At 42.3% G+C, this 11,569-nt stretch overlaps 2 protein-coding genes across 3 annotated transcripts in view; one reads left to right on the top strand and one right to left on the bottom strand.

Moving 5' to 3' along the window:
- The window catches only part of LOC307028880 (uncharacterized protein), a 178,230-nt gene that overhangs the window by 89,942 nt on the left and 76,719 nt on the right, over positions 1-11,569 (top strand). The gene's annotated exons all lie outside the window — the stretch shown is intronic.
- vstm2b (V-set and transmembrane domain containing 2B) overlaps positions 234-11,569 on the bottom strand; it is a 42,816-nt gene continuing 31,480 nt past the window's right edge. For both annotated transcript variants that reach the window (XM_079663318.1, XM_079663319.1), the window contains one exon: positions 234-664. In XM_079663318.1, the coding sequence (XP_079519444.1) occupies positions 576-664 (89 nt within the window). In that variant the 3' untranslated portion in view covers positions 234-575. The remainder of the gene's footprint in view (positions 665-11,569) is intronic.

The raw sequence follows: 11,569 nt of genomic DNA, 5'->3' as shown, positions 1-11,569 counted from the left end.
TGAGTGACTTTGTGAGTGTGCGGGAGGGGGTGAACACACAGCAGACCGACACACTGGATGATGTTCAGAATAATAAAGTAGCTTCACATGGCTACAGAAAAATGATCAGCTGATTAAAGAAATAACAGTCACATGTCTCCATATAACACATGTCAGCAGTAGGACTCACATTGAAGTGATCATGGAAATGCTGCAACAGAAAGGAGTGCATGAGGCGGTGCAGAATACAGGCTGCATGTGGCCTCTATGTGAGGCTGTGTGGATCAGTGGTGATGCTCCCATCATTCACCAGGAGCACATTTCTCCTCTCCACACTCTGCTGGGCCGACAGTCATGTAGCTTCCATGTCTGTTTGGACTCTGAGGAGCGTCCTTCTGCTGCGCTTACTTCAGTGTCCAAGGTCCGACTCCTCAGCCCTTTTCGCTCTGCTTCACCTCCCTGCTGTGATTTGTTGCAACGGTATACATTGCTTTATTGTGACCCTTCCTCCCCTCTGACTACTGCTTGTTGCTGTTTGGTTTTTGGTATAGAAAGTGAGAACATTGCAGGTTGACATTATTTTGGTTGAAGTCTCTTCAGTGGGCCAACAGGAAGGGGAGAAGTTTATGCAGGAACAGGAGAGAGATGCAGAAGAGGGGGTCCATGGAGCTTATCAGATGGCAGCCTGGATGAAAGAGAAATAAGAATATTACAAATTACACTAAATGACACTGTTCTGAATATCACAGTGAACATCTCTAATAATGTTTCTTAAGAGCCATGCTAGCACCTTGCTGTAGCATCATCATGCTAACATTCTGTGTTGTTATGGAGGTGTAATGTTTCCCAGGGTAATCCTCCTATGCTACGACTACAATCGGATACATGCTCAGTGCATGGACCCTGTAGTGGTGTCTCAAACCCGCAGTGCTGCCTTGTAACGATAACCACTGATAGCAAGCTAGCTAGAAATGATCGCTGCCAGTACCAAATAATTACAGACTGCTAAAAGAATAACATGATGTAACGATTGGTGGCTTATTTTCAAGACCAGTTTTGTGGTACTTATTTAAAGAATACCTATCATGCTATATTTAAATTATATAGTGTATGACCATACCTATATAAGGTATATTTATACATTTTAATTTTAAAAATACCAAACAGATTTTTTAGCCATACCTCGTTTCGCTCATTTTCGCTCTATTCCAAGCCTGTCTTTGAAAATTCTGAGCAGCAGCTGACCACGCCCCCCTGCAGAAGAGGGGGGGCATGAGCCGGCGAGAGTCACGTTACCATGTTTGCTGTGATTACGAGTGTGGAATAAACATGTCATCTCAGAGCATTGCATGTGTTCAAGCATATTATCAATTTGATCCAGAAACTGACCCTGAAGCAGCAGAGGTTTTGGTGGAGGTGCAAACATCTCGGTTGCAGCAGGACGTTTCTGAATGGTTAGTTGACAAGCTGTTGTCCCTATTTATTTTTACTCTGTTTGTTACGATGCTTGCTACTTATTCCGTTCATATTTTGGCTAATTAGCAATAATGCAATGTGTACTGTTAGAAATTAAAATCAATGTTTTAATGGGGAAATGTAGTTTAAACATGCCGTCAGTTTTAATGCTCTTTTATACTGAAAAACCAGAAATTCTTGTGCACAAGCAGTTAAGCTTTTATTCTGAAAATCCTTCATCTCCGGTTAGCCTTTAGCATGTGGCTAATATACGATTTCCTAAAGAGGTGAATTTAGTAGCGAAATTATATGGAGTGGTGCAAACCGAAGCCTACTGATTTAACACTACAACTATAGATGTCGAGATACTACCATGCTGAATATTAAATGCAGGTACAGTTTATTTGAATACATTATTGTTTACAGACGAGAGTAGCATGTGACAACATCCGGAATGACCGGAAACCGAACGAGCCGAGAAGTATTGTTTATTGATTACAGCGTTTAGAATGTGTTAAATGAAAAGTGATGAAAGAGAATATGAGGAGAAACGGCGTGTTAAGCATATATTGAATGTGAAAAGAACCTATCCTCTGTTTAAATGCAATAACGGACATTGGAGACGAGGCGAGCCGGCTGGCGGGGAGGAGCCAGCAGAGGATATATAAACAGCACCGGAGGAGAGATCCATTCTCTTCTCTTCCCTATCGAGGAGAGCCAGATCACAGCTGTTTGTCTGACTGAACAATATTCTGTCTGTAACACTACCGCGCCTCTTTTAATTAAAGTACCCAATTGAACTTTCACAGAGACTCCATTTAGTCTCCTATTTTAAAGCTTCTCTCCTGGTCGGGAGAATAACGAACACAGTTAACAGTACAGTTTGTAATTTAGGGTTTGACCCAGCAATAAGTCTCTGAAAGGCGGGGAAAAGTTGTGTGGATAGAGGCAGAGCGCAGCGGCAGGCAGGCAGAGGAGCAGGCTGCAATACCCCCACCCCCAGAGCGCACCCAGAGGACAGGCTGCGTCACCTCACTTTGTAACCCAGGAAAGGAGCAGGAATCCTGGGTACGTGAGTGTTAAAAGTGCATTAAACTGTTTTAATCCGACAGCCGCGGATGTGTATGGAAGTCTGTCCATTTTGTTAACATTTGAATAGCCAAATGGACGGAAATCCGTCCTACAGTATATGCGAATGAGAGGTTTGGCAATGCACGTGACCGTGGCTCATTCCCCTGATAGGTGGAGAGTTGACCAATAAGCGGAGCACCTCTTTGTGACGTAGAAAAGTGTTGAAATCTGGATCCGTTTTTTTCAGATCCGTTGCAGCCCCTTTTTTAGAGATTTGGGTATGGAGGAAAATAGAGAGGGTTGTGTTTTCTGACACTTGGTTAGTTCCCTGGAACACCGGGGACACATATTCATGTATAAAAGACGTACAAAGGTGCATTTTGCATGATAGGTCCCCTTTAAATATACTGGAGCAACCACGCTCACAGTTGTTTGCACAAAAAACGAAATACAGCATTAACAGTTATTATTTTAGCTGCAGCTAGCATGACTAACAATGAGACTATGGTGGGAACAACGTCACCAATGGTCTTTACATTTAAAACAGCAGATCTCACAGAGACAGTCTTTTATCGTGGTAAAAGTAGAGCAAATATCCCATAAACATGTCTTTGGCCTTGACCCCAAAATGTTCAGATTGCACCTGATTACACTTCCTGTCCCCTTTGTGTTAGAATCAACTCTCCTACATTTTATTTTTAAGGTAAGCTAAGGTGTTTCAGAAAACAGACCCAGAATGAGGAGATAATACCAGACCTCATGTGACCCTGGCAGACTGCGTTTTGAATATATCTATCATAATCTTGCCATGTTAATCCCTCCACAACATTACTGAGAGAAATGAAACGTTATTTGTAAAGGTTAGTAGGAAACAAAGTAATATATCAGTGTAAGGCAATGTTACTGTCAGTGAAATATTTGTATTGCGTCTTTCCCACAGTGTAGGAGTATAATACACCTACACCTAAACATAAAATATTTTTATTGAGGTTGAAAAGGTAGGATGTGTCAACTACATAATATAATAGATCACTACACATACTGCTGGCCACTTAAGCAGGGAACTCAAATAAAGGTCCAATGGGAATCTTTTCTAGCACGCTCGTGAACTGTCAACGGGGGGTGGGCGCATGCTCGTGAACCGTTAGCGCCGTGTAATGCATGCCCACTGCACACAGCGTAAAGCAAAAACTCGCAGACATTTCAATGATTTGTACAGCAAAGTGCGGTTTGGAAAAGGTATCATTTCCTTCTTGGCGGGCATGCATAAAACGGCAAAACACCTGAGCCTCGCTGCAGGGAAGCTTTGGCGCTGTTCCGAGTTTGTACTAATCTGTCAAAATGACGGATTGCTTTCAGATTTTTCCATCATTGTTAAAAGAAATCCGTCATAGACGGAAAATATTCGGTTAACGCGACCTCTGCTCTTGACGGCTTAGCAATATCGGATATTGGATTTGTCAGAAGCCTTTTGCAGAAAATGTAAATGGTTAAATATAGGCAAAGTCAACCAATGAGCCCATTTTGTTATTATCAGCGACATGAATTCATATTGTCATATTTGAATGGATGGGAATGACATATTTCACACTTATTGACGCACTATAGTGTGAGGATTTGCATTTCAAGCAACAGTTGTATAACTTTGTTTCTAAACAATATCAATTGCTAGTGTAGACGAGGGGGGGGGGGGAGGGGGACAGTCAACATCATAAACCTCCCAAAAAGTTAAGGCTTCTAAAACATGTTTCTGACAAATGATTCATCCGAATATTAAGCCACTGCTTTGATTCCAAAGTACATCAATGACCATTGCGTAATTATTCTACTTATCATATTTTCATTACCGTTCTTATGTCTTATGTTATTGTCTGGGAAACAGCAAGTATATTCTTAGCAGCAGTCAGCAAATGTAACCTTCACCACCATCATCCAGCAACAATAACCTCCCTCAAAGTCATCTGTCAACCATCATCCATAAACCATCACCCCTGAAACATTATTCATCAACTTAGGCTGGAGCCACACAAGGATGATAACGCAAACGGACCAAAATCGACATCAAAAAAGTCTTCCGTCCACACGCAATAGGCACCAGAAACGTGTCCGTTCACAGGAGACCGCTCGAAAGCACTGGAGACGCTGTAGTACATATGCCAGGCCTGTAAGTGGCGCTGTAGTCTGCCACAAAAGCAGCGAAGAAGACTTCCCGCGCATGGTTGCCATGGTCGCCCTTCTGTTTATTCTCCGCTGTGGACGCTCTGGCTCTTTTTGTCCCTCCCCGAGGCAAGCGTTTGCTCCTGCTGTAATTCTCTCCGGTAGTCCACCAGCAGATGAAAAACACCCACTTCTCCGCCTCTTCCAAGGGACGAGGGGACCGTGCGGCAGAGTTTCAGTTAGATTATCTTTCGCTGGTCAACATGTCCGTTAAAGTTTAAATCTTCCGGACAAAATTAGAAAAGTGCCGGTCAGAGGTCTTCTTTGTTATTTATTGAGCTTTAAAACAAATTGGAATAAATATAAGAATAAAAAACGGAGCCTCTCTTTTCCTCCCCCTCTTCTGAGAGCCGAGTAGCTGATCTCTGAGCGGGAGAGGCGGGGCTATTGCTTCAACGTTATCAGGAAATGACCGCATAGGCGTAAACACAGAGCCGTTTGCCCCCCAGAGCGTTTCGTTTGCAGATCTACCCACCTTGGGACCCGTTATCGTTTTATGCGTTTCCATGTCGGCCTTGTGTGGCCGAACCGTCTATATGAGAGAGAACTGTAGCGGATATGACCATTATCGTCCTCGTGTGGCTGGGGCCTTAGTCTAGCATCCAAGTCAACCTTCACACCATCATCCGTATTTTAGGAAACTGAGGAATTTTTGGAGCTCATGGTTTGACTTGTGCTGAAATAGTTGTGCAGCAACTGATCTTTCCAGGATCTGACTGAGTAAAGGAAGTTTGGTGAGCTCTAGTGACGTCTAGTGGTTACCTCATTCTTAACAATTGTATGGACGGTAATAGAGCTCTCAAAGAAAACACAGGAATGGTCGGAGAGCGCAACATCAGTCACCACAAGCTTAGAGATATTCAGACCCTTTGAGATAATTAAGTCCAGGGTGTGCCCCGTATTGTGTGTCGGACCCTTGACATGCTGAGTCAGTCCAAACTCGGTCAAATCATCAAAAAAGCTTGCACAGTATTTGGGTGGTCTATAGATGTTTAGGAAAAGAGCTCGAAAGGAGCATTTCAACTGAAGGGCCACATATTCAAAAGAAGCAAAGTTTCCATACATAGAAATAGGTCATTAAAATAGCTACTCCACCCCCTTTCTTATGTAGTCTTGCCTGACTCATAGAATTAAAGTTTGGAGGGGTTGATTCTATAAGAACAGCTGTGCTGTTGTTTTGGTCTAACCAAGTTTCAGTTAAAAACATAAAATCCAGGTTGTGCTTCGTGATAAAATCATTGATTAAAAATGATTTACCTGCTAAAGACCTGACATTTAATAAAGCCAGATTGAGTGTGTTTGACCAAGCCTGCTGGGGTGGATTCCATCAGGGCCGAAGAGGTCGGGTCGGTCCCAAAATAGATTGAAATTGTCAATAAAACCAAAATTGGCAGCTCTGCAGGCGGATTGGAGCCAGATGTGGAGGCTGAGGATCCTAGTGAAACGCCCTGCTCCACGGCCTAGCGTTGGGATCGGACCTGAGATAAAAACCGACTTTTCACAGCTCCGTAAAAGAATAAAAAGTTTCTTTAACACTAGAACCGCCAGAGGTCGCTGTATACCTAAAACCGCCAACGGGTAAAATGTACCCGCTATAGATTTTCAAGGTACAATGTTCTTTTATATATCATACAGAACAGTGAGTTTTGATCGCACAGGGATGAAACTTATACCAATAGAATCTGTGGACTCTCAGCTTTTCATATGATATAGGTTGTGCAGATAGCATGAAGTTTAAAATATCGCTAAGAGTGCTGAGTTAAACGCTTGGTGTTAGACTTGTGTTTTGTTTAAGTACAAATCTCTCTATCTCTCTCTATCGATATATCTGTAATGTTCTGTTCTATGAACATATAATTGTCTACATAAATAGACAACGCGGACTACTTCTATCATTCCGAGTGTCCATCTTTCTTCCACCGGCACGTAACCTGCACACATGCATTACGTCCTCAACGTGAGCTCAGTCATCCAAGATCTTGTATTCTCCAAGATGTTACACTATCTATAACTATCTATCGGTTTATCTCTCTCTCTATCCATCTATCAATATATCTATCTATCTATCTATCTATATATCTATCTATCTATCTATCTATCTATCTCTCTCAATATATCTCCCTATCTATAAGGAACCGCAGTAGACAAAAGGCGTTGCTATAGCAACACGTCATGTTTACGCTGCATTTTCTATGAGGTAAATATTACCCACTGGCGGATATAGGTATAAATGGCATTTTTTTGGGCGATTTTTTCAATCTGAATTCATATTGACAATATGAACAATAATATGTAGCACCCTCTGTTGTTAACAACAGAGGGTGCTACATAACACCCTTTCAGGAAAAGTCACGGACTGGGAGACTTTAATATGTTATTGAACAAAAGTTACATACAATAAAAAAACAGCTGCGGGTAAAATGTACCCGTTGGCGGTTCTAGTTAAATCCTTTTTTGTCAGCTCCGACTGCTGGCGGGCTATATCGTTAGACTCCACATGGACGATTAGACGATTGACAGAGGACGGGAGTGAATGCAGCAGCCCCGGGAGTTTCTCCAGGATAACCGGGACGTGGCTCCAGGGAGGCAGCGTGTGTCCGCGTTGAAAAATCGGATGTTTCTGGTTATAGAATCCCCGATTATTAATGTGGTTGGGGCGAACAGGGGACGAGGAGGTGCCGGTGATTGAGGATGTGGTGACCGAGCAGGAACAGCTGGGCTCGGAGAGGATTTCCTTGCCGGCTCAGGGCCCGGAAAACTTCCCGAGTGTCTCAGCACGGCCTCTTCTACGACGTCAAGAGGTGGTCACCGGACGGGATTTGGGTAGAAATATTTTATTACTTATCGGATCTGCACAAACAAGGTATCAGATTAAAGCTGAGATTCCACAGATTCTAGATGATATCATCACTGTGCGACCAAAACTCAGGGCAGTGAAGGCAAACCCAGACAACACACAAAGTAGCTTTACGGAGCCAAAACAGCAAATATGTCTTACATTTTCGTTTTTCTGATCAAAAGTGTTCAATGACATTAAAACGATAAAAACGCTGCTGAAGGTTAATCCAATGTGTCTGTGTCACTTTGATAATCCATCATTCAATTTTTGCCAAAAACCCTCAAAAACTGAGATTTCTTATAGAGTGTGTGAGAGCTACAACCCAGCTTCCGGTTTTGGGCATGCATCATTCTATTCACCAATAGTAGTAGGCTTGTTTGAGACAAGCGAGACCTGCGCAATTTCGATCAACATCTTGCTCGTGCGTTGCATGATGGTTAGTCATTTTGTCCGACTTTGTCTGGAGGCTCGCTCACATGAGACGTTGAAATCTCGCGGGACAAAGACGCCCGCAGCCTTGAGAGCGAGGCGCGGCGAGGCAGCGCAGTTCCTCTCCACGGGCTGCGGAGGCGAAATCCTTGATGGGAAACGACTCGCTGGTATCTCGAGCTGAGCGCTCATTGGTGGTTTTTACCCTGTGCTGCTGATGAAACTCTCCAATTGGCTCGGCAAAAGTTGTTGTTTGGTGTCAGTTTTACGTCGCCACTTCCATTCACATTTTTCATCATTGTTCCACAATGTTTATCATCATGAAATTAATATCTATATATGTTATACTATACTTGCACTGCTTACCGTTTTTATACTTTATATATCTTAGCATATTCATACACACTGTTCATACTGCTCACAGGCTGCTGTGTATATCTAGTGTATTCATACCCCTCACTGTTTATTCATCATTCACTTCATTACTTTTCACTTTACTGCTTGTTGCACTCCTGGTTAGAAGCTAAACTGCATTTCGTTGTCTCAGTACCTGTAATCTGTGCAATAACAATAGAGTTGAATCTAATCTGGAGCAGGAACAAATGTATTTACTTAGTACATATCTGACATTAACAATTAAACACATGTGTGCATTCTTTATAAATGCAAACCGAGTCAAGCCGACTCCGGAGGTGGCGGTATGCACCTTAAAGTTGTTTGCAATCCGCCAAAAAACCAAGAGAAGAAGAAGGCAAAGCAGCAAAAGAAGAAGAAGAAGAAGAAGAAGAAGAAGAAGAAGCCGACTCGGAGCTGTCCGACTTCAGGCGAGCTTTTTGAGACCTCCCCCGGCTGCGATCGGCTATTCTCGTCTACTTTCGAGGCGAGCCGCAACGCGTCTCAAACAAGCCTAATGTTTAGATGGATTTGAGGAACTTCCCCTCAATTCTATTGGCTCTAACGGTTCAAAAGAGGTGTCAATCATCAAAATCGACCAAGGGGGGCCAGAGATATGGAAAATCCACCCAAATGACCCCAGAGGTGTTTTTTTTCTTTCTAAACCTCTCTAAAAAGGTCAAATGTCACTTGTTTTGCATCAATCTTGATACAGGATACTTATTGCATGTTATAGTGTGGATTCCTAAAGCTTTTAGTCTACTATACCATCATTCAAGGGTGGTTTTCACTATAAGTAATGTTTTTTTTTTTGGACGGACACTATAATTTACATTTTTTTACTATGTTCAATCTCAATTTACTTTAAAATAAAAAAATGTATATTGATTCTCACTTTTCTACATCCAACTCATAGGTTTATCATTGCTTTGAGAAAAAATAAGTGAAGATATAGTCATTTGTTCTGGGAATGTCATTTTTCGAGACTGAGACCTGAAAAACAGGCTTGGGGCTTAACAGGGTTAGTCATGATATCGACACCACGACCCATGGCCTGGGACTTCTGTATTTACACAAAGCCTGGGGCTGTGGCCTAATTTAGAATCACAAAGAGCTGATGTTGCCATGCGGTTAAGCATTGAAGGTCAATGCTCGCATCTGTGATGATGTTGAGGTTGAGTAATGCTTACTATGCTGAGTCAGACATTGTGGAAGGGACGACACTGTCAACTCAGACCAAGGGCCTCAGATTTTCAGATCACACGTGGTTTGATGTGCAGTTTTCAGCTGGCCTGCTTTCCACTACCTGCTCAGCAGCAACACACTAGTAAACATAGGGAGTGTTTAGCAGCTGAAGAGCTTATCAGTGACTAAGCCAGACCCCAGACCACAGATGAAAAATGAGAATATGAGAGTAAATTTAAGGCACCTGACAGCTTATCTCTCCCACCCCCCCACCAGCCAAAACCACTGCCCCCCTCATTAGTTATTTCTGCCATCTCAGTGAGATGACTGACAGAAAGTGACAGATGCCTGCATTTATTTCTCACACCATTGGCTGGTGTTAGGGAGAATAAGGAAGCGGAGCCTAGAGCGAGCTGAAGTCATCTTTCAATTTTGCCAGACTTCCTAACCTTCATCTGTTGTCAAATACTGAGGGCAGCTCAACTTGGAGGGGAACAGGGAGGACAAACTGCCAGAGACAGAGTCCTAAAGGTTTTCAGTTAATAGTGAAATGTCAGCAAACCTTAACAGCTTAAACATTATTGGTTAAAGGTGTAACAGACATTAGTAGTCTGGCCGACATTTCACTTAAGGTCTCGTATATGAAAATATCAGCTCCCACTGCAATATTAATCAGGAGCAGTTTTAGATTCAAATCTGCACTTGTTGCATCCACTTAATTTATTTAATGCATATTTTAAAACAACAATAATCAATAATACATTGCCCTGGGGTAAATGTAACAGTAGACAACAACGTAAGCATTTGTATAAAAGTGAATTGCAATTAAAGTAATAAACAACTTATGTCATAAGAAGACCTCTATCATCATACCGCCAGATTATAAATCCAAGTTCCACAGATCATTTTTTAAGATTTTAGGGACTTAAATGACACAATAGTTATGCAACCTTTAATTAAAGTAGGATAACTGGTCATAGCTCGGCTGGTAACACTTGCTCTGCCAGAGCACTGCTGAGGCACCAAAGAGCATCATGGTCCTGCTCAGGGCGCTGTGCTGCAGCAGCCCTGTCAGTCAGGCCTGTGTTTGTAAATGAAAATGACATTTCATTAATTTAGCTTAAGGCTTGGTAACAAAATGGTTAGCTGCGTTTCATCCAACAGTGTATATAATGTAGCAGCGGTGCAGGAGAATGAGGACAGTGTGGCTCGTGTTGGCTGCTGTTACGCCCAACTCAATGTGAGGGAAGTTGGCTGAACTGAATTTGAACCAGACGCCGGTTTATCCTCCTCTACTTGAACCCACTGTGACAGATCCATCAGCAGCCAATCAGGGAGAGGATATCATGAGTGACTTGTGAACACAATAAACACTTTCTCTTTCTCTGTGGGGAAATGTGATATTTTTTTCACAGATGCTGAACAAATACATTTAACATTTAGTGCAAAATAGGAGATGAGTGTGGAGCGCTGAGCTGACACCGCTGGGGAGGGATTCATATATAATATAGCACCATCACTGCCACAATGAAAGTGGTGAATGAGTATTTTAGATAATAAGCAGAGTTGTGCAGCTCTATTTATTGACCTGTCCAAAGCGTTTGATACCGTCGATCATCGCATTTTGAAGCAGAGGCTGGTCAGTATAGGCATATCCAGCCATGCAGTAGGGTGGTTTGTGAACTACCTCTCTGAAAGGTCCCAATGTGTTCATTTTGATGGTTGCTAATGGTGTTCCTCAAGGTTCTGTTTTAGGTCCACTTTTATTCTCCATATATATCAACAGTTTAGGTGAAAATGTCGATGGAGCAACCTTACATTTTTATGCGGACGATACCGTGATGTACTTTGCAGGTCCCTCCATTAAGGAGCGGGGAACAGTCTCACAACTTTGGCTAACGTTACCTATTGGTTCTAATAAGGTTTTAAAGAAATGTTTTAATCTGATGTTCAAAGAACCTTTTTAGGATGTTTATTTGTTCAAATAATGTTCCTATAAGA

Source organism: Notothenia rossii (assembly GCF_949606895.1).
Source record: "Notothenia rossii genome assembly, chromosome: 2".
Taxonomy (NCBI): Eukaryota; Metazoa; Chordata; class Actinopteri; order Perciformes; family Nototheniidae; genus Notothenia; species Notothenia rossii.
Note: the sequence above shows the minus strand (reverse complement) of the source record. Positions and strands in the feature narration are given on the sequence as shown.